Source organism: Gopherus evgoodei, chromosome 2, assembly GCF_007399415.2.
Source record: "Gopherus evgoodei ecotype Sinaloan lineage chromosome 2, rGopEvg1_v1.p, whole genome shotgun sequence".
Classification (NCBI taxonomy): Eukaryota; Metazoa; Chordata; order Testudines; family Testudinidae; genus Gopherus; species Gopherus evgoodei.
In genome coordinates this window covers 3,484,983-3,507,232 of record NC_044323.1, presented here as the reverse complement: position 1 = coordinate 3,507,232, position 22,250 = coordinate 3,484,983, and the positions used below count along the sequence as shown (strand labels likewise).

Sequence of the window (22,250 nt, the reverse complement as noted above, 5' to 3'; positions counted from 1 at the left end):
GCAGTGATTAGGGTGCGCTAGATGAGGTTATTGCTTGCCCCGGCCTGTCTACACTGGAGGAGGCCAGACACGGATGCAGCAATGCCCTCTTCCGGATCCCACCAGAACATCCAGCCTAGAGCGGCCACTAGGCTGTTTGAACCTGTTGCTGAAGTTGGTGCCAGCAACAGCTGCTCAGCTGGGTTGACTCTCCCAGCCCTGTTTCCTTCCCCGTCTGCGATGCGTGACCCCTTGTTACGAGAGAGGGAACTAAAAAGAAGTCCACAGCGGCTGTTAGCCACTGTCCTTTGGGTGTATCGGAGACTGCCGCTCACCCTGCGGTAAGTGTCCTCAACAAACCCACTCGGACTGGGAGCAGGTGTTTTTGTAGCCTCTCCCTTGTAGCGGGTCTTCTTTCCGCCTCTCTTAACTTGAGGGAGAAGGAGACTGAGACACAAACCCCTCTGGGGATTTCAGGGTTAATTCACCCATTGCCCGAGTCTGAGCGGTCACTGTTTGTGCTGAATTTTATATACAAGGAGTGCACCTGATGCTGGGGAGGCGCTAAAACAGGGGTTGGCCAAAGACAGCCACTGGGTCAGGGCAGCCGGGGGGAAGAGGGGGTGTTATGGAGAATGCAGGTCCTAGGGTTTGAAACTGCATCTGGATCTGAATGCATCGAAGAGATGGGTGGTAATGGATCCATATTTTCTATTTCAAGGACATAAGGGACCTGTATGATCATCTAGTGAGCCTGATCTCCTGGATGACCCAGGCAGAGAATCTCACCCAGGGATTCCTGCTTGGAGGCTGGTAACTCGTGTTTGAACCAGAGTAGATCTTTTTAAATAGCTTTGTGTGAATCAGGTCTGGCTCCATGGCAGGCAAGGTGCCAATTAGGCCCTGAGCTGGGCTGAGCTGTAAAGGGGAGACATGGGGTTTCTGTGCTTTGGAAGATTGTGGCATGGAGGGGGCATTTGTTTTAGTAAAGGGGGTCTTCTTGAAAAATGCTGCACTCCAAATATAGATACTGTCGTACACCGTGGCCCTGATCCTAATGCTAAGAGAGCAATAGTGTCTGTTTCGATGCTCAGAATGAAAACTTACCTGGTCAGCGGCACCCCTCATTTATCCTGCACAAGGAAAGAACCTCTAAGAAACCTGGGCTTAATGTAGAATTTGGAACGTACTCCAGATCTTTGGCCTGGTCTGGCCTGGAGGCTTAGTCAAAAGATGGAGGGCCAGGGCCTCATCTGGCACCAATTCCCGTAGCTCTCCCAAGGCCAACACCTGCATTGAAATTCTGGAACCACTGAAGCCAACCAAGTGGGCTAGTCTGTGTTCTGAGAAGTACAGAGCCATTCTGCAGCTAGTGACGCTAACAGCAAAGTTTTTTCACTTATGACCCATGATGGGATTTGAACCTGGTTCTCCCAAGGGAACATCCTGCTGCCCCTTCTCCTGGGGTTTGTCTAGACTAGAGCATGGTCCTGTTCTCGCTCCAGATGAGTACCCAGGATGGCAGTAGGGTAAAGCACAGATGTTCGTGTTATGTCCAGAGTGGTAGTTAGCTCAAGGACCACTATCTTTAGACAGACCCATTGTGGTGCTGCATGCCTCCTGGCCTTGTTTGATTCCCCCACACCCCAGCACTATAATAACTAATACCTAGCTCTTACCTGTTGCTTTCTAGCCAGAGATCTAAAAGAGCTTTCCAAAGGTCGGTATCATTACCTCCATTTTACAGGTGGGGAAATTGAGGCATGGGAGCAGGGAAGTGACTTGTCCAGGATCACCTAAAAGGGGAGAGGTCAAGCCAGAAACTCAGGTATCCTGTGCCCCCATGCTCTATCCACTAGGTCACACTGCATCCCATGGATTCCCTTTTCTGTTTGGCCTGTAAATGAGACTGAAATGTTAAGTCCTTCCATGACCACACTGACTATCTCAGGCAGTCGATCACTCCTCTGCTATGGGCTTCCCCCACCCGTGTCTGGCTCTGTCGCAGGCTGAATGAGCTGGGGAGGACGGGTTAAGCACCTGAATACAAACCAACTCCCCCAAAACACAAACAACTAAGCCAGGCAGCAAGCAAAAGGCTCATCTGAATGAGAGCCAAGAACCGAAGTTCTGTCGGAGCTGGGAGCAGTCTGCGCTGCAGCTGAGAAGCAGATGACAGCCTGTCATATCCTGCCTTGTCACGATGATTGACTTTGAATACAGGTGGATTGCTTCTTTTTTTGCCGCCCTCCTTCCCTTTCCAGGAAACACCCCCACCCCCACCCCTTCACTGCCGCACCTGTCGTCTCATGATTCGTCCCGGCTGTGGGAATCCTGGTATGGTTTATTGGGAAAGCAGCCACGGCAGCTGCTCGCTAGCTGTTAGTCACTCTTTGGAAGTAAGGCTCTGATCCCTTGGCTGTTTAAGAATCCTCCTGCATCCTCATGCAGACAGTTGCACGTCAGGGCTAAGGCCTTGTGTATCCACTGTCTGCATAGTCAGCCCCTCAGCACCACTTTGAGGGTCTGTCCTCACTGCAGTGAGGCCAGGCTGTTACCTCCCCAGCCCTCCTCCTGTCCACACACAAACCTCCCCTGCGAATCTGGTGCTTTCAGCCTGGGCTAGCTGGCCTGGCGGGGTTAGAGCACATTTGCTGCTTTGCAGTGGGGACACAGGTGAAATCTCTGGGAATAGGGGGCTGATAGTCCTCCAAAGCCTTCCCCTGGTGTGCCCAGAAGGACAGATGAGGTCACCCACAAATCACTGGTTGAGCGGCTCACCTTAGTGCATGGGTTGTGCCCCGGCAATCCTAGCGAGAGAGACAGAGCCCAACACCAGTGAGGACACGATAACGCACGGAGGGCTCTGTGGTGGAGCTGTTGGTGCCCAGGCTAGACTGGCCCGGGTGCTGATCAGCTGTGCTAGCTCTGCTGTGAAGACTCACCCTGAGAGAGTGAGTCCCTTCCTGTTGCATCTACTTCAATGGATGATCTTATTTAACATTTATATTGGGATAGCCCCGGGGCAGGCCTCTGTTCTGTACAAATACCCTGCCCCAAAGAGCTTGCTGCTTGAGCTTCAGGGAGGGATTGAGATCTAGTGGCTAGAGCCAGTGGGACTGGCTGTCATTCTGATTCTCCCACTTACTCACCATGCGACCTTGGCCAAGTCTAACCCCTGCCTCAGTTTCTCCATCTGTAGACTGAGGGTGATTAAGACCTGCTTCATGCTTAAATGAAACCGCACCTGTCACATAGAATCATAGAAACGTAGTTTTCCAAGGGTCTCAAGACATTAATTTAACCAGCTGCTTTTATATTTGATAGCATTCAAGTGCCTTTACGTTGTACGAATGGCTCATGGCGTTTTATGACTCTGTAACAAGCACTGTCGATTTAAAAGTAAAATGTGGTTGGTATATTCCGGGTGCAGACTCTGCCTGGGATCTGAAAGTCAAGCTGGGCTCCTTCTGGCAAGCACAACGCCCAGTAAGAAGGAATCTGTGATTGGAATTTAATTAACACTCCACTCCGTGCGCAAGGTGGATTAGAACCCAGCTCCCTCTCCTTTTATGCCTAACAGGCATAAAAATATATTGCTGTCTAGAGTTGGCAGACGCTCCTTCGCTGGCCCCAAAGGAGGCATTTGTATTTGGTCCCTCTTCTGACTGTAAGCACGTTCCAATGAAGCATGTCTTTAAAATTAGCATAGCCACTGGCTCTTCTGTATAATCAACTTTCATGCTTCAGGGCATCAAGCGATTTTCACAGGGGTCAGGCAGGCTTGGGGCAGCATTGCACAGCTGGCCAGGTGCATTGTGGGGTTTATTCACATCAGGTGTTGGTCACTGCAGGAGGCTACTTGATTGGTCCAAATCTGGTATGGCAAATCCTGTGTGATAAGATAGTGCCGGGTAAGCCCCCAGTTGTTGCTCTGAGTTCCAGTCCTGGGAGGCCCTTATCACCTTCCCTTCCTGTTGACTTGCATGCTATATCCCAGGGATAGGCAGCCTATGGCATGCGTGCCGAACGCAGCACACAAGCTGATTTTTCAGTGGCACTCACACTGCCCAGGTCCTGGCCACCAGTCCGGGGGGCTCTGCATTTTAATTTAATTTTAAATGATGCTTCTTAAACATTTTACAAACCTTATTTACTTTATATACAATAGTTTATTTATATATTATAGACTTATAGAAAGAGACCTTCTAAAAACGTTAAAATGTATTACTGACACGCAAAACCTTAAATTAGAGTGAATAAATGAAGATGGCACAGCACTTCTGAAAGGTTGCCGACCCCTGCTCTGTCCTATTGCCTGATCACTGCAAGGTGCATTCTAAATAGGTCCAGCACGCTCATTCTAAGGCCTTTTAGGGCCCTAGAAGCCACTTCCCCTTCTAGCATCCCACCTCTCAATATGGCTTTTCCAGCTGCACTGGGGCTGTTACCCAGGGAGCAGGTGGGAGCTGGCTGGAGGATAATCTGCCCTCCAACTTCCTCCCCCCACCCCTTTGCCAAACTGCAGGGTGTGAGCCGCCTGCTGGTAAGCTGTGACCTGGGCAGACACTCCCAGGGCAGGTCAATCTAACCACCTCTTCTTGCTCAATATCCTGAGCAGAGAGGGGATTGCAAAACCCTCACTGCAGAGCAGGAAGCTTTCAGGGCCCTCTGCAAATTCTTCCTCCCATTGTTGGCTTGGGGCTGTTGGCTTGTCGCTTGCTCGTTTCCATTTCTCCTGCCAGCTGGTTATTCAAAGGTGTTCTGACCATGTGTGGAGAGGTACAGGGGCCAGTGCTGCCACAAACAGGGAAGCAGTTGGGGCAGCTTGGGAGCCTTCCCCTGGACTGAGAAAGGCCTGTGATGGGAACCCTGAAGACCCGTGAACTTTGGGAACAGCTGACTAAGGGTTGGGCTCATCTCTAGCGCAAAGATTCATAGATTATAAAGGCAAAAGGGACACCTGTGATCACCCAAAGCACCGGCTGTAGAGCTTCCCTGAATTAATTCCTGTTTGAACCAGAGCCGAGCTTTCAGAAAACAGCCAGTCTTGACTTAAAAATTGTCAGAGCTGGAGGATTCACCACAACCCCCAGGCAGCTGTTCCAGTTAACTAGACACGGGCTTAATGTCTCTGCAGAACGCCAATTCTGAGCTCAAGAACTGGCCAGATCGTGTGCTCCTTAAAGATGGAATTCAGCACCTCTAGAAGATGATAAAATCCAAATGGAGGGTGGAGGTGGGCAGAAGAGAAACAGAAGGCACGGGAAAGATCAGTCCACCTTAATCTGGGCACCGCCAAACTCCGAGGTCCCTCCAGTGGACCTGTGTCCACCTGCTCCAGCCCTGACAAAGCAGTAAGGGGGTGCGTGGTGAACTGTTTGAACTTACCCCTCTTTTCTTACCATGCTCCCCTGGTGTGTGAGTTGCGCCCGCACGAATGCCTTCATGTTCATTGAGATTCAGAGGCCGAACTTTGTGGTGCAATGTGCACGTGTGAGAGTTACGTGTGGCTCCGTAGATAGGAGCCCTGCGGTTGGTGTAACCTGCTGGAAGAAGGTAGAAAAGTCCTATAGAAAAGGTTAACCTTTCTAGGGCTTCCTTTCTAACCCTGCTGTAGAATTCAGAAGGCAATTCTATCCCTGGTGTGTTAGAAGCCTATCGGATGATTCTAAACTATTTAAAAAACAATCGTTCAGTAGGCTTTTAGTGGAAATGGCGTCATCCTCCCCCTTACCTCGGTCCCACAAGTCGAGTCACGCCCTCTTGGACTCACCTCTGAAACTGGTCCGCCTTCTGCGCTCTCTTCACCAAGGGGAACCTGGCATCTTTCGCTTCTGCAGTCTCCCTGCTGAATTTTAGTGCACAAGTAGTTTGATGCACTTGCCAAGTGTTGACTGGCTATGAACCCTTCTCTGACAGGTCACTACATTTTGGGCCTGGTTCTCGTCTTGTCCCCTGCGTGTATCGCCCACTGGTGAGCCTGCCCTTAATCCCCCAGCGCAGGCTTGTCCAGAAGGTGTTCCCATGGCTGGGCAGCCTGCGAGCTGGACGAGGAGGCCCTAGGGTCCTTTTTCTGGTTCATTTGGGACAGCATTGTGCCAGAGGAGGGCATAGGAAGGGAAGGCGTGGTGGCTGAGGATTGAGGTCAATCAGCAGAGGTGACTGAGTCTCCACTGTGGACTAGCAAAAGGGGCTACAGCTCAGGGATGAGGTTCGTGGGTAGAACTAATGGCATGGGAGAGCCGAGGCCTGGGAACAGCAAAAGTTCCTGGGGCTCCGGCTTGAGGTTCGCACAGCAGGACTGGAACAGTAGGGGTCGCTGCAGGGCAGGAGCCAGGGCTGTTGATGTGCTGGTTGGGAGGTGTGGGGTTGTGATGCTCCAGATGCCCTCTGGGGCAGCTTGTGGACTCAATAAACCCGACGTGATGGGCTGCCCGTCCCTGGAGTCGCTCCATCAAGGTTGGCGGAGCTGACCCCGGGATGGACCTGCCCCAATAGCCTTCAAGAGGTAGCTGGGAAGGAACAAGCTGATGCTGCTTTGAGACCCACCGGCGTCCACTTCTTGGTGCGGCCAGGGCCTTGGGGTGGTGCTGGGTGCCCCTTTGCTGTTAGAAGCAAGTGCCTCTCGGAGACCCAGCCTGTCCCCCGGCCGCTGCAGCACTGCGGGAGGAAGTGTCGCTGATGTTTCTAGTGACTTGGCATTTCCTGGCTCTTGCTTTACACAACGCTTTTTTTTAAGTCACTTTCTTGTTTTGCTGCTCTCGGCGCTCACGTTTTCCCTCCCCCGCCCCTTCCCAGAGCATCGCCGACCTTCGCTGGGGCTGCCCGCGCTGCCAGCGGCTCTGCTCTCGCCCCGTCGCCTGCATGGACTCCCAGCTCAGGCGGCTGCTTCTGGATTTGGCTTAGCCCTTGGCCGATAATGGAGCTGCCCAGCTGTCAGATGGGATCTCCGGCCATTGCCTTCCAGGTAACACCTGCACACTGGCTTTCAGGTAGCTGCGGCACCAGCTTGGAATGCGTGCAGGTGGGAGCCCTCTGCGTTGCATCGGGGGGGTTGTGTGTGCAGGCTGGGTGGGCGTCTGCCTCTGGGCTTGCACTTGCAGATGTTTGTTGTTACAGGAAACAAGCTCTGTGTCTGGGGTGTGAAAAACAAGCTAGCAAATAGAGCTTCCACTTGCTCTCTGCAGTGCTGGGCAGATCGATGGATCGATCGCTTGTAGCAGGAGGGAAGCTAGCATGTGTCACGTGTGAGAGAGCCTTTACCGGTCCACTCTTTGGGCCTGATCCAGCCAGGTGCTGGGCACTCCCTTTGAGAGTGCTGTGTTGCTGGCAGGCTCAGGCCCTTTTGAGGACAGTGACTCTTACACCTGCAGGTCCTGCTAGGCTCCCCCAGGGAGAGGAGCCATGTCACCGGGAGCTAGGCTAGGCAGAGGTCCACGAGGCTGGCCTCATGGCATCTCTTCCTGTGGCGAACAGCAGATGTAGGGAAGAGATGCTGGGACAAGGATAGGCCAGGCATTTGAAAAATATCTAAAGGGTGTATCTGATTCCCCTCTTCGCCTTTCTGGGAAAGCCCTGTAGACCTTCATAAGGAGCACTCTGAAAAGCCATCAGTTGAAACAGAGTGAAATCCTTGCTCCAGGGACTTTCGCCACCCTGCGGAATGATGTAGGAAGGATAAGAGTCTGTCACGTTCTAGAGGCTGATCCAGAAAGTCTACAGAGGGGAGATGAGTCTCTAAAGCTTAGAGGGATTTTCCATAAGGGTGTGACTTCTCCTCTGCTTCTTCCCTTCCTTTAAGACCATCCGTGGTGGGAAGGAATTGGAGCATGGAATCTCCATTTACTTTCCTGGCAAAAGTTACTTGTGATGGGAGATGTTGAGAATCTTGGTTGCTACCGAAGCTTAACAAAAGCACATCTTGCTCCCGGTGTGCTCGGTGGGCAGGAGACAGTGACTAAAGACCAGGTTCCTGGCTTCCGTGACACCAGGATTTAGATGGGGAGCTAAGGTCCAGCCCCTTGGTCTGCCTGCTGCGAACTCCAGCCTCCCAGACTGGCCGTGAAAGCCCCAGTAGGTCTTCTAGCCCCAGAGCTGTCAGCAGAGAAGCAGCTACCTCTGCCTGCAGTCACTCTGCCTTATTGGCCTATCTCTTCTGTAGAACTGTGGTGAGTTGGGACAGAAAGTGTGATGGAGCGATAGGCAAACTGTTCTCCGGGGAGGAGGCTTAACTGTGGAGCGTCCAGCGGAAATCTGGCTGATCCGGCATCAGATGGCTTTCGAGGCAGCCTGCCACTTAGAGGAGGACAGGAGACCTACACACACACCCTGCGGTGGGGCGCAGAGCTCTAATGGCAGGGAAAGGAGAAGGGCAGAAGATTCTGGGAAGCACTTAGATACCAGGGTGGTGGGCGCTAGAAGGGTGCAGCAGCAAGGGAATGCAGAAGAAATGGAGGAAGGGTCTCTCTGGCCCCCTGGTTTCAGCTGTCCATCTGTCCCAGGGGAATGGCTCTTGGGAGAAAGGCTGGACTTCAAAGGGGCTGGTGCGTGTGCTGCTGGCTATTGGCTTCCCTGAATGTGCATGTCTGCTCTGGATTCTGGCATTGTGGGGGGGAGTTCCAGGCCCTGGCTTAGTGCGTGGGCTGAATGTACCATTGCAGCTGGTTAACCCAAGCTTTCCCGGCATGAAGGGAGCAGAACCCTGCTTGGGGATTCCCCCAGGGCCTGTGTAGTGTGGGTAGAGAGGGGGAGTGGCTGGTGCAGAGAGAGCTCTGGTGCTCTCTAGCTGGCACATGGTCCCTCGGGCTCACAGCCAGTTGACGTGAGTTGGAGCAGCCTGCTGGTTGGGCTGGGGCTGCCTGTCCACACTGAGCAGGGGGGAGCAGCCTTGAACAGCACTGCAGTGCCTTGCGGGCTGTATGCCTGACTGTGGGCATTGCACTGTGACCCTGGCTTTACAGGCTCCCAGCGTAACCCGGGTTAACCCAGTGTGGGTCCTTGTCCCTCCAATCAATGGACCATGCAGAAGTGATTTCAATCTGCCGCTGCCTCTGAGCCAGCACATCTGGCCCTTCCGCTCATGCAGTCAGTGGTTCTGGGTTCAGTCCCTGCGGGTGGCCCCGAAGTTGCCGGGAGAGGACCGATTCCTTCTCCTGCACCCCCGGCCTGTCCTGAGTGTTCAGTCCCTTTCTTTTGGCTTGTTTGCATGGCAGAGAATAGTGTGGGTCTTTCTTCTCTCCCCCAAGAGTGACCTGTGTGACCTTACAGGCAGCTTGTTTGATACGGAAGGGCGAGGGGAAGGGCTTCTGGTCCCTCAGAATGGGCTCTGATTGCTGGAACTGGCTACTCTGCCAGCTTGCATTTTGTAAAGCACCAGCTCCTGGAGTCCTGGGATTATGCAGCAATCTCAGCTTCCGGGAAATGTTTCCACCCCTCGTGGCTGCAGTGTGACCTGAAGGCTCAGGAACTAGCGGACATAGCCGAAGAACCCAAAAGGTATTAAAAACCTCAGGAGAGATCAGGTGGGCGAGAGAATCTTTTTTGTTGGACCAACTTCTGTTGGTGAGAAGGAGACGCTTTCAGGCTTACTCAATGTCACAGCAAAATACAAGATCGAACCTATTCTAAGGTCCATTCACACTGAGTGGTCCCCTACAATATATGCCAACTACTTATGCTGAGCTATCTATTTGGTCTTGTATTTAGCTGTGACACCCTCTTTCCTGGACTTGAAGAAGAGCTCTTTGTAGCTCAAAAGCTTGTGTCTTTCTCACTCACAGAAGTTGGTCCGATAAAAGAGGTTACCTCACCCACCACCTCTTTCTCTCTCTCTCTCCCTCCCCTTGTTTCCTGGCATTCGCTGGGAGACTATCACCAAGGTGATGGCACGAAGCCTCTCTGACTCCCCAGGGTTGTGGTCTCTGCTCTCCCTTTGGATGGTCGGCTGGTCTCCGGCCTGGTTTGTGATGTACCCTGCAGTGGAATTGTCATGGGTGTCCCTGGGCGATGCTCTGGAACTGCTCCCCGCAAAGCCAGTCAGGACTTCGAGGAGCCTCCTCTCCCTCGGAGCAGATTGTCTTCAGGGCAAGAAGCTCACACGGCTTCACCTCCTGAGTCTCTCGAAGCATTCAGCATGTGCCCCTCCACGCACTTCCCACAGTGAATCTGCCCTAGTGGGGTCCTGGGGAAGCCAGAGGGTCCTGCACCCCCCACTTCGCAGTCAGATGTGACTCTCAGCCAGCCAGTAAAACAGAGGTTTATTAGATGACAGGAACACAGTTTAAAACAGAGCTTGTAGGTACAATGAATGGGACCCTGTCATAAACAGATAGCTAAGGATTAATGTCTCTTTCACCTATAAAAGGGTTAACAAACAGTGACCTAAAACACCTGACCAGAGGACCAATCAGGAGACAAAATACTTTCAAAACTGGGTGGAGGGAAGTTTGGGGGTGAGTTCTTTCTTCTTTGTCTTGGTTCAGTGGCCCTCTCAGCTCTGAGAGTGATCTCTCTATCTCCAGGCTTTCTCATCTTCTGTTTCCAAGTTGTAAGTACAAGGATAGTAAGACAATAGGTTTATATTGTTTTTTTGTATTTACATGTGTGTAGTTGCTGGAATGTTTTTTAAATTGTATTCTTTTTGGATAAGGCTGTTTGTTCATTTTTTTCTTTTAAGCAATTGACCCTGTATATTGTCACCTTGATACAGAGACCATTTTTATGTCTTTTTCTTTCTTTTTATATAAAGTTTTGCTTTTTAAGACCTGTTTGAGTTTTTTCACTGGTTAAGACTAAGGAACGAAGGGAGGGGGAAAATCTCTTTGTGTTAGATTTACTAAGCCTGACTTTGCATACCCTCTGGGTGATGGGAGAGAGAGATTTGATCTCTCGGTACTTGTGGTTCAAGGACTTGAAGCAGGGAGTATCCTAGGGTCCCCAGGGCGGGGAAATCTGGAAGGAGGTAAAGAGGGGAAAAGGAAGTGGGGTATTTTCCTTTGTGGTGAGACTCAGGGCATCTGAGTCTTGGGGTCCCCCAGGGAAGGTTTTGGGGAGACCAGAGTGAGCCAGACACTGGAATTTTCTGGCTGGTGGCAGCGATATCAGATCCAAGCTGGTAATTAAGTTTGGAGGTTTCATGCTAGCTTCTCATGTTCTGAACTCTAAGGTTCAGATCTGAGTAGGAAAGTTATGACAGACCCCTCAGCCGGGCCCATTCTGGGGCCCAGCGAGGCAGGCAACCCCATCTGCACTCACTCTTCATCCCCAGCCAGCCCCAAACTGAAACCCCTCCAGCCCCTCCTTTCCGGCTTTCCTGGGCCAGGAGGTCACCTGATCTCTTTGTTCACCTTTAACTATCCCCTTGGGGCTTGGGGGGAGGAGGAAGGGCCCTGGCCATTTGTTGCTAGGAGACAGATTGTTGGCCATTTATGCACACTGGAGACTTAAGAAATGCATAGGGGAAACTGAGGCACCCACACAGTATTCAGAGGAAACATTAAGAACAGTCCCACTTCATCACAGGAATCTGTACTGGCTGGCCTTTGGGAGTTTTGCATGGATGTCTAGCAGTATCTTTCTCCTCACCCTCAAATAGGGGGCATGAGTGCGACCATCCTATGAGGATTTTAAGATCATATTAACTTACGGCGGAGCCTGAGTTTGCTGCTTTGTTACTGCTTGTGTTCTGAGTTGGGGTGAGTTTAATAAACATTTTATACAATACTGGGCTATAAATGTACATGGCGCTTCATAGTGGATAGATTAGATGTGCAACCTGCCCATCAGAGTTTGACATCTGGAGAAAACAAACCCAGCATTCAGTAGAAGGGGGCTAGGACTCGGCCCGCTTCACCTACGTGCTCTATGTGCTGCTAAAAGGGCCAGGGTTACAAAAGGCAGAGTGCTACTGTCTCGTTTTGGGGCTGCTGAGGGCAAAAGGCTGTTCCAAAAAGTGTGTGTAGTAATAACTGTATTGCACAACTTGCATGGCATCTGTTTTGAAATCTAGCCTCACATTCTACAAACTACGGGCAGCGCTGCTGAGAGGCAGCCCTCTCTGGGGTGAAGGTCAGCGACCAACCTGTGTGTGTGTAACGCCTCTCTGAGGAGGAGAGGGGAGATTCTAGCCCAGGATACTGGAGCAGAACTTCTCTGTCGAGCACACCGGGCCCCTGGAGGTCAGATCAGTGAGGTGCCCAGTGAAGCTCCTGGAGCTCCGTGCGCATCTCAGAACATGCTGGGCTGGGTCAGCCTTGCTGAGAGTGGACAGTGGGGGTCCAAGACTGATGGTGATTGGCTGCTGGGTAATAGGAGACACATCCGGGAGGGGAGCTATCATATAAGAGGCTGTGTCATAATGGAGGGGACTGAGATGGGCTGCTGATCATGTGACTTGTCAGCCTAGCCAGGCTTGGGTGCCCATCGCTCTGGGCTGAGGTGGGGCCATTTAAATCATCTAGTCTGACCACCTGTACATCACAGGCCATTCAATTTCACCAGTATACCCCTATATTGAGCCCAAAGGCTTCAGTTCACGTCAGTCCTTGGGAGACTAAACTCTGACAGAGAACAGGAGAGATGGCAGGACCACCAGTGCCCGGGCAGTGGCAGGGAGGTGATGAGGTGAGATCTGCCCAGTCGCGCCTTGCAGGTGAGCTATGCCCCGTGCTTCAGAGAAGGGCAAAGAAACCCCCCAAGGTTTCTGCCAATTTACCTGGGGAGGCAATTCCTGCATGCCCCCAAATCTGTCCGGCAGTTTGACCGTGACCATGTGACCCTCTTGCATGTACATACGGAATGCTTGGAATTATCATGGATTCTGCAGCGCTGTGTATCCTGCACTCTCATCGATCAGTCAAGGTGTGGGAAGCTTGAATCTGGAATTGCCTCTGTTTCTAACTTCCCCCGAAGTCTGAGGGTATTCGGGCCTGTCTCTTCAGCTCACAGCTCTGTGTGTGGCGGTAACCTTTGATTTATATTTACTCCTCGCTTCTCACCACATCCTCACTTTGTCTTTTTAGAAAGACTTGACCTACCTGCAACAGTGGCTGGAGGCATTTGTCATGAACTTTGAAAAGATCATCACGGTGCAGTCTTTGGACCCGAGGAGGTGAGTCTCTCCCCTCCCCCTCTCTGGACTCTGGGTTGGGGGCTGTGTTGTGGTCACGCTAGTTAGTGCAAACGTTTGAAGATCACACGGGCAGTTAAAGAACTTGGATCTAATGGAACAAATTCTCCTGGGAAGCTGGTGCCTTCACTTGTTTCTCTGCCTAAGGGGTTCACCGATTACTGTCTAATATTATTCCTTAAACCACTGTGAATTGAGTGCTGGGCGAATAGTGCCAGAACAATAGCGTCTCTGGAGACTACTTTGTACACCCACAGATAATGAGAGCCAGTGGCCGAGAAGCAGTGTTAGACAAATTCAGCCTAGTGACAAGTCACACTGTTTTTAGCAGTGAGGGGAACTGACCATTGCCGAGGGACACAGACGGTTCACTGTCACCTGACGTTTTTTTAAAATAGTCTCTCACTGAACCAGAAGCTAGGGGCTTGATACAGGAAGTGCTAGCTGAAATTCTCTCGCCTGCTATGGTGGAGGTCAAATGAGATGATCCTAATGGTACCTTCCGGCTCTTAAAATAAAACTAACAAACAAACAAATCTGTGAAGAGGAACAGCATAAGCCATGGTGGCACGAGATTCCCCTGTGCTGTCCTCTCAAATGTGCCTGAGCTTTGTCCTAAACTGACCACCACCCAGGGCAGAGGAGGGGCCAATTTCCATGGCCCATTCGGAGTTTAGCTGCTCTCTTGCCAGGAAAGGGGCCAATTAGTGCCACTTGGGGTTATTGTTGAGAAGTGGACCCTTTCCTTCCAGGGCCTGCACTCAGACCCCCATATCCATCGCTGCTCAGCTGCTAGCGTGAAACCAGGTGACAACGACATTCAAGAGCCACCTGCTCGGGCCAGATCCAGCACCTTGCAGGTGACTGGCACTGTAGCCAGTGATCCATCCCAAGAACTATCCCTGTCTCACCTCAAATGGCTTCTAATCCTCCTCTGCCTGAGGGTGCAGGCATCACTTCTCCAGGAGGAAGAGCTTCATGACCTTGCCTCGTGACATGAATGTGGAGGCATCATTGTGCTCGGTGTACTACCTGGAAGGGAGGTCCCTGCCCCAAGGAGGGTGCAATGATAGCGAATCTAACAGGGATTCACAGGAATGGATGTTCCTCCCCTGCTCTGCGCTAGCTGCTGTTCCCTGGAAGCCCTAGTGGAAGTGAGGGTCCCACGGACTCCCTCCAGGTTGTATTTGTTTCCAGGCCTGTTCTCCACCGTCCGTCCCAGGCAAGAGAAGCCTTCTCTCTAGATGGGACGTGCAGGAGGGTGAGACTTGACTGCTAACTCTGGAGAAGATCTTCCTGCAGGACAGGACTGAGGATGTGCATCATTGTGTCCCGCGGCTCCCACTACCTATGGGCGATGGTGCATCTTACTAGTGCCCATCACTTGTGGCTTTGGGGTGCTCGAAAACCTCCTCCTAATGCAATTCCACCTAATGCAGAATTTCTCCAGAGACAGCAGCCAATTACGGAGCTGCTTCTGTCCTGGGGAATAGACAGAATTGGGGCAGCCGGCTGAAAGCGCGAGGGATTTACACTCACAACAGTGCCCTGAAATCCCACGTGCTTCATTGCTTGCGTTGTTTAGGAGAGGCAGGGATGTAAATTGTTTGGGTGACTTTCCACTGCAGGACTCGTAGCTAGACGTGATGCAGGCAGCTGTAGCCATTAAAGCTTATCTTTCCCTTCTGCTCCTCTGTGCTTCAGTGCTTGTACTGGCTGAGCTCTGTGTTTGTAATTCGGCCCTGACCCACAGCTCCCCTGCTATTCCAGTCTTGGGCTCCTGCTCTCCCTGGTCATGGGTATTCCCATGTCTATAGATACGATTAATCATGTCATACTTCCTAAGTGATGATCCAGGAGCTCTGTGCTGGGGAAACGGAGTCCAATCTGGATGGCTTAAGGCAGAAGGAAAGCCAGGCTCCAAATATTGGCTGTATTTAGCAAGTCCCCTAATTGTTATACAATAATTGCACTTGGCCCTGTCAACGATCAGCTAATCTACACTTAATGCCATTTGCGGCTGCTTCTCCGCCGGCATTATGCACAAGTGGAACACGCCTGTGGTTGTGCATTGTGAAATATTTCACAATGTGTTCATTAAAACCTGTAATCTCATTGGGCTACCTCGGTGTGGCAAAAGGAGGAATTGGATTTAGGGTGTGCCAGGCTCAGGAATGGTGGGAAGGAGGTTTCACTAGTCGTCTTCTGCCTCATTTATGCAGCTGACCTTGTTGTTGACTCTACCAGCACTCCCTGCGCTGCGTTGGCCTTTTTCTTGAGTTCTCTCCCCAACCGCCAACTGATCTAGATTCTTTGATTCAGCTCCTGCAGCCTCTGTAGGATCAAGGAGCATATTTCTGAGACTTTGGAGGATCCTGAGTCCTTGGTCTCCTGCCTGAGTGTCTGGCTTGTGGTGTGGCTGGTTCCTGGACTCCTAGCTCCCTGCATTGACCCCTCGGGGGTACATCTGGCACTCGAGTAGAAGGAGCTTCCACAGTTCTCATGCGCTCCTGCCTTGGTGCCTCGGGGTGGATTTAAACGTACTTGCTGTAGGAGGTTAAAATCTGGACTCTCCAGCTTCTTCATTCCACTGGCCAGTTGTGGAAGGGGCATAAGATGGGCTGGGACTGCCCCAGGCTTTAAGATTAGGAAAGTGCCCATGAAGAGATCTGGAATAAACCTCTGGCAGGTCAGAAGGCGTTCTGTCCATTAGGCGACCTGACTGCATGGCTGAGGATTATGTTCACCCCTTGGAGAGGATCTGACCAGCTCTGAAGCAGTAAAGCCAGAGTGTGCTCATTGTGGGTTGTCTTTCAGACAAAATTCTTCTCACGCTCCCACCCTCCCTTGCTCAAATTTTGGCTGATAACTGATGCTTGACAGGAAGTCCTATACCACCTCTCCACAGTACAGAGCCTGATCCTGAAAGGTGCTGAGCCCCTGCAATCCATATTGAAATCAATAAGGTGACTCAGGATGAAGCCCGTAATGCATCTGACCTTTGGAGCAATGCTGTTTTTATATGACTGAATCCTTCCTGACCCATTCCGGTGGTCAGTTTTATGACCTGAAGCATGTGGATTGATAGCTCTTACCCAAGCTAGCGTCAGTGCAGATTCATGCAGGTAACCACAATTGGGCCCCTGGGTGAGATTAACAATTAGGCCCTGGATAGTTGAACTCCAAGCAGCCATTTGTGGAAACCTTTGCTTCCAGGTTTCAGATCATGCAGTGGCTGTGCCTCTCTCTCCCTCTGCCTGTGGTTAGCACCGACACAGTGTTGATTTCCACACCCCTTTGTTCTATTGCAGCAAGCGGACGAAACGTTACAATCTGTCCTCGCATCTTCAACCATCAGTGCAATTTCCTGGTGGCTTTCCTCCTCTCTTGTGGGGGTGGGGCAGGATGACAGAGAGCTGATTTCCCTGCTCCATGCGTGGGGAGGTGGCAACAGCAAGGAGCTCTCCATGGGGATGACATTGCCACCTCCTTTGTACTGGGGTATTAGTCAGTTCTGTTTCCTTGTGCAAACTGCAGGGCAAACAACCTCTCTAGCTATGGTGGGGGAAGACCAGAAGAGAGACTGTCATGGAGTTGGCCTTAAGGGACCTCCTGTCTATCACAGGTCACCAGTCCCCCCCCAACACACACACACACACACACACACACACACACACACACACACACACACACACACACACACACACACACACACACCAACTGAATTAGACCAAAGTATCACAGCCCACAGAAGAGAAGGCTATTATGCGCCACAGGCAGAGAATAAGTGGGATCGAGGTGCACCACTGTGTGAGTCCCCTGCAATGGCAGGCAAATCTTTGAGATACATCCATTATTCCTGGCAAGTGGCCCTCACCCCCACATTGTAGAGCAAGGCCGACCCTCCCCTTCTTCCCCCCTCTGGTCACTGCGAATCTAACCAGGGGGGAAATTCCTTCCTCACCCTGTGTGTGGTGATCACTTAGACCGTGAGCAAGAACCAGCCAGCCATGCCCCTGAGAGAGAGAATGCTTGGTAACGCCTCAGAGCCCTGACTCTCTGCATCCAACATCTCCTCTCCAGCCATGACAATCTCTGGTGTTTCAGAAGGAGTTTTAAAAAAACAAAACAAAAAACAAAAAAAACTCTCCCAGAGTACACTGGGGGAAATCCCTTCCTGACCTCTGCCAGTGGCCGGCTGAATCCCTGAAGCATGAGCTTTGGTACATAAGATATAAAGCAGAAGTGAGCCCTGAGGCCGTTGTGCATACTTAGGACTGTGTACTTACAAAGTCCGCACTACGCAGTACCCGACTGCCTTACCATCTTGAATCAGCTTCACACTATAGGAAGACTATGGTGGAGCACAGGCTCAAAGCCAGCTCTTCAGAGTCCCAGGCAGCCTCCTTAACCACTGGGCCATTCAAATTCTGCTGGCGATGCTAGTTAATCTGAGTTCTGGGGCTGGGAAGAATGTGTCTGGCTCTTATCTCCCTCTGAGCTCAGCTGCAGAGAAATCCCTTTGCTCTCTGGGGCTGGGCTCCACGCTTAGCCTGTTGGATCCTGAGCGAGTCTATTTTTGGAAGGTGGCTGTGTGTGAAGTGGGAGATAGAGCTGTGAGTGGCATCTCATTGAGCTTTTAGATCAAGCAGGCGTAATCCCCTGCCAAGGGACGCTGTCTTAAGCTTCTGCCTAGCCCGGTCTGGTGAGGGTGTTTTCAGGGGTTTTATCAATGATACTTGGCATGCCCTATCTTCAGTGCCTCTCCGCTGAGAGGGACATGCCAGCGTGTTTATATTTGTGCTAGGCGAGAAAGAAGAGGCTTCTGGGCAAAGTCTTATTTGCATAAATGCCACGCAGCCTGCAATGCACCAGCAACAATGTAAGCTGGGGGCATTTCTGAAGCGTACGTGCTGTCCCACAGTTTCCCAAGACACTGTTTGTTGGCGTACTCCTCTTCCTGTTCCTTGCACCTTCCCCTCCCCCGGCCTTTGGAGTCGGGCCTGGAGCATAGTCACTCTGCTCTGCTCGCTGCTAGCCCTTGTCCTGCGAATGGCAGCACAATGCTGACAGCCGTGTATTCCGTGTCGGTGCGCGCACACCCAGTGCACCGAAGCTGGAGCACTTTGCCTAGCAGTACCCATAGTGGTGATGCCCGTGCCCTGTGGCCCTCGCTCCTCCCCTAACTATGTAAGGGTGCTGCCACCCCGACCTGCCTCAGTTCCTTCTCACCGCCCATAGCTAGAGTCGGCGCTTGGTGTGGTGTGTTCACGTCATGTTTCCAGTCTTTTTTTCTGAGGGTTTTTCCCCTCCCCTAGTTAATAGTAAATTCAGTTTAGTTAAGTGCGTCTAGAGTAGTTGGCTCTCACTGTAGTTCAAGCATTGTTTGACTTGGGGCCTGTGATCCCCACCCCAGGTGCTTGTGCCTTGGTGAAGGACATGTTAAGGAACGGTGCTCCATCTGGGAGTCATTCCAAAAGAGGCCTCGGATGACCAGAGATGTGTGGCTGACGCATCAAGGCCCTCATTTGATCATTGGTCGCCTTCAGAACCGGCAAGTGATGTCACTCCACGTTCAGACCCTGCTGTTTCGCCCAAGAGGAAGTGGAGTTCTCCCTCCTCTAGCGTGTTGAGGAGGAGAAGGTCCCATAAGACTAATCGGAACTGCTTCAAGGCTCAGGGAGACTCTTCCTTCCTTTCTAAGAGTAGTGCTGACTGGTGCTGTACTCTCTCTCCGGCGCACGGGGGATGGAGCAGGTCTGTACAGCCGCTCCTCGGTGTCACGCCAGGATCAGCCCGGAGAAATCCCCTCTCCAGCTTCAGTTCACACTAAGCTTATTTTTTAGGTGTCATCCTAGGATCCTAAACATCAATGGAAAGCTTGAATAATCAGAGTGTAGCAATAGGAATATACTACCCAGGGCCGTAGCAACAAAGAACGTGGCCCCCTCCAAACATATGACCAGGGCCCCTTACAATGCAGAAACGATAAAAAGCTAAACAACTAAATTAATAACATTTATCCGCCGACCGCCATTATGAACGCAAATACACATTCTTTGAATGGGTCCAACTAAAATTTGAAACTGACCGACAGACAACTGATGTAGCCAATAGCATTATGATGTATCATAATGACTTCACGGTTTTGTCAGTAAAACCGACATGGATTGTGCAATAGCATCAATAAATGTCACTTACCTAGTTATACCTTACATTTTTTTTGTCACTTTTAGGGGCCCCCTTCCTTGCGGGGCCCCCTCCGGTCGGAGGGTATGGAGGGCGCTCACTACGCCTCTGATACTACCGACCACCTGAGGAGGATGGTGAAATGCTCAGGAGATTAGACTCCAAAACAATCTCCAATAATGGCAGGTTTCAACTATCCCCATATTGACTGGGGACATGTCACCTGAGGATGGGATGCAGAGAGAGAATTTCTGGACACCATTAATGACAGCTTCTGGGACACATGGCACACAGGATCTGATCCAAGAGGTGCATATAGCTGAACTGCTTGGTAATAGCAACAATAATGTAATTAAATTTAATATTCCTTTGGGGAGGGGTGGGGAATACCCAAGAAACCCACCACACTAGTATTTAACCTCAAAAAGGGACTATACAAAAATGAGAGGCCAGTTAATGGAAATTAAAAGGAGCAGTCACAAGAGTGAAATGCCTGCAAGCTGCAGACACCCCTAATTTAAAGCACTATAATAGATGCTCATGCTATATGTGTATCTCAGATAAAACAGTAAGAGGATGAAAATAATGCCCCCATGGCTAAACAGAGTGGAAGAGGTAGTTAGAGACAAAAAAACTTCCTCTAAAAATTGGAATAATAGAAACATAGGGCTGGAAAGGATCTTGAGAGGTCACCTAGTCCAGTCTCCGGTACTCCTGGCAGGACTAAGTGAAATCCTGTTGAGAAAAATAGAAAGGAGCTGTTAGTTTTAAGTACCTCAGAAGCAGGAAGCCTGCCAATCAGTGAGGTAACTGAGCAAGTGAAGTGCTAAAAGGGAGCACTCAAGGAAGAAAAGGACATTGATGCAAAGAATTTATTTAGCTTCCCCACAGTCTTCACAGCAGAAGATGTGAGGGAGAATCTCACGTCTGAGCTATTCTCAGGTGACAGATTTGAGAAACTGTCCCAGACTGAGGTGTCAGTAGAGGTACTTTTGGAACAAATTGACAAGTTAAACAGCAAATTAAAATACTAGTTCTGAAGAAACTTAAAGATAAAATTGCAGAACTACTAACTGGTATATAACCTATTATTTAAATTAGCCTCTGAACCAGATAACTGGAGGATAGCTAATGTAACACTGTTTTTTAAAAAAGGCTCCAGAGACAATCCTGGCAGTTACAGGCCAGTAAGGCTAATTTCAGTACCAGGCAAACTGGTTGAAACAATAGTAAAGAACAAAATTATCAGACACCTAGTAGAATGCAGTATGCTGGGGAAAAATCAGCGTGGCTAGTAAAGGGAAATCATGCCTCACCGATCGATTAGAATTCTTTGAGGAAGTCAACAAACACATGGACAAGGACAGACCAGTGGATACAGTGTACTTGGACTTTCAGAAAGCCTTTGACAAGGTCCCTCACCAAAGGCTCTTAAGCAAAGAGAGCCATCATAGGAAAAATGGGAAGGTCCTGTCAGGGACAGTGGATAGAGGTCATTAGTGGAGTCCCTCAAGGATCTGTACTGGGACCTGTGCTTTCTCAACATAGTCCTAAATTGTCTGGAAAAAGGGGTAAATGGTTGTGAAGGCCAAGATTGTAACAGGATTCAAAAAAGAACTAGATAAATTCATGGAGGCTAGGTCCATCAATGGCTGTTAGCCAAGATGCTCAGGGATGCAACCCCATGCTCCAGCTGTCCTTAAGCTTTTAAGTGCCAAAAGCTTGGACTGGACGAGAGGAGGCGAATCAGAGAATAAATTGTCCTGTTCTGCTTATTCCCTCTGAAGCATCTGACACTGGCCACTTTCAGAAGACAGGATACTGGGCTAGGTGGACCCTTGGTCTGACCCAGTATGGCCGTTCTTATGTTCTTAACATCAATATTGGTTCCTACTTGAAGAATTGAGTTCATTGGGGCCCTGCTAGACTCTACAAGATCAAGGGTGTTTCTGCCAACTGACCAGTTCCAGGCAAATTCGCCACTGATGTGTGGAGCTGCAGTCTATCCCCTCAACCACAGCCCACGTATGCTGGAGGTTGCTGATCATATTGCTACTTGCACACAGGTCCAGTCTAACAGACGGTGCTTTCATCCTCTTCAAATGTGGCTGAAGTCAGGCCATCATCTAAACAGTCATCCCACAGACAGACTGGTCCGACTCACTCCACTGATCCTGGACTCTGTACGATGGTTAATGGTTCAGTGGTTCAGGGTGTTACCTTCACTGGTCCCCTCCGCCCAGGACTGTAGTCATCAGTGGATCCTTCATAGGTTGGGGAGCACATCTGGGGTTGCTGAAAGTTCAAGGCCTGTAGAAGGAAGCTTCTCTGCATCTCCATGTCCTAGAGCTTTGTGCCAGCTACAGTGGCTGTCAAGCCCTTTGAAATGACATGGGGACTCAGGAGTTCCATACTCACAATGTCATTGTGACATATTAGGTGACCCCGACAGGGAGGAGCACACACCAACATGCTGTGTCGGGAGGTGATCAGGCTCTGGCAGTCTTGCATCAGGGAAAACGTTACCCCTGTGGCCGATAACTTACCTGGGATCCTGAATCACCTGACGGATGGCCTCAGCAGAAATTTCTCCCTGAATCATGAGTGGTCTCTGAAGCCCAGGGTCCTGCGGGTCATCTTTGCAGTTTGGGGCATTCTGACGATCAACCTGTTTGCCATGAAATGCAACAAGAAATGCAGGCTGTACAGCTCTGGAAGGGGTCTCAATCCAGGCTCCCTGACTGATGCTTTTCACCTGAGCTGGGAACTGGCATTCCTGTATGCTTTTCCTCCAATGCTGATCATCCCGCCGGTCATTCTCAAGCTGAAATTGGACCTTGCCAAGCTCGCTTTCATTGCTCCAGCATGGCCAAAACAATGTTAGTTCTCTGACCTCCTCACATTTATCAGTTCAGCCTCCCATACCTCTTTTTCACCCCGACCTCCTGACTCA

At 50.8% G+C, this 22,250-nt stretch overlaps 1 protein-coding gene across 7 annotated transcripts in view; it reads left to right on the top strand.

Annotated features, from left to right (window-relative positions):
• NBEAL2 (neurobeachin like 2) overlaps positions 1 to 22,250 on the top strand; it is a 189,235-nt gene that overhangs the window by 55,831 nt on the left and 111,154 nt on the right. For 3 of the 7 annotated variants that reach the window (XM_030549820.1, XM_030549818.1, XM_030549815.1), the window contains exons 1-2: positions 6,769 to 7,006; positions 13,002 to 13,090. In XM_030549820.1, the coding sequence (XP_030405680.1) occupies positions 6,902 to 7,006; positions 13,002 to 13,090 (194 nt within the window). In that variant the 5' untranslated portion in view covers positions 6,769 to 6,901. Of the gene's footprint in view, positions 1 to 6,767; positions 7,007 to 12,587; positions 12,632 to 13,001; positions 13,091 to 22,250 lie in introns of those variants that run through there. The other 4 variants (XM_030549814.1, XM_030549817.1, XM_030549819.1 and 1 more) reach the window with 4 other exon arrangements.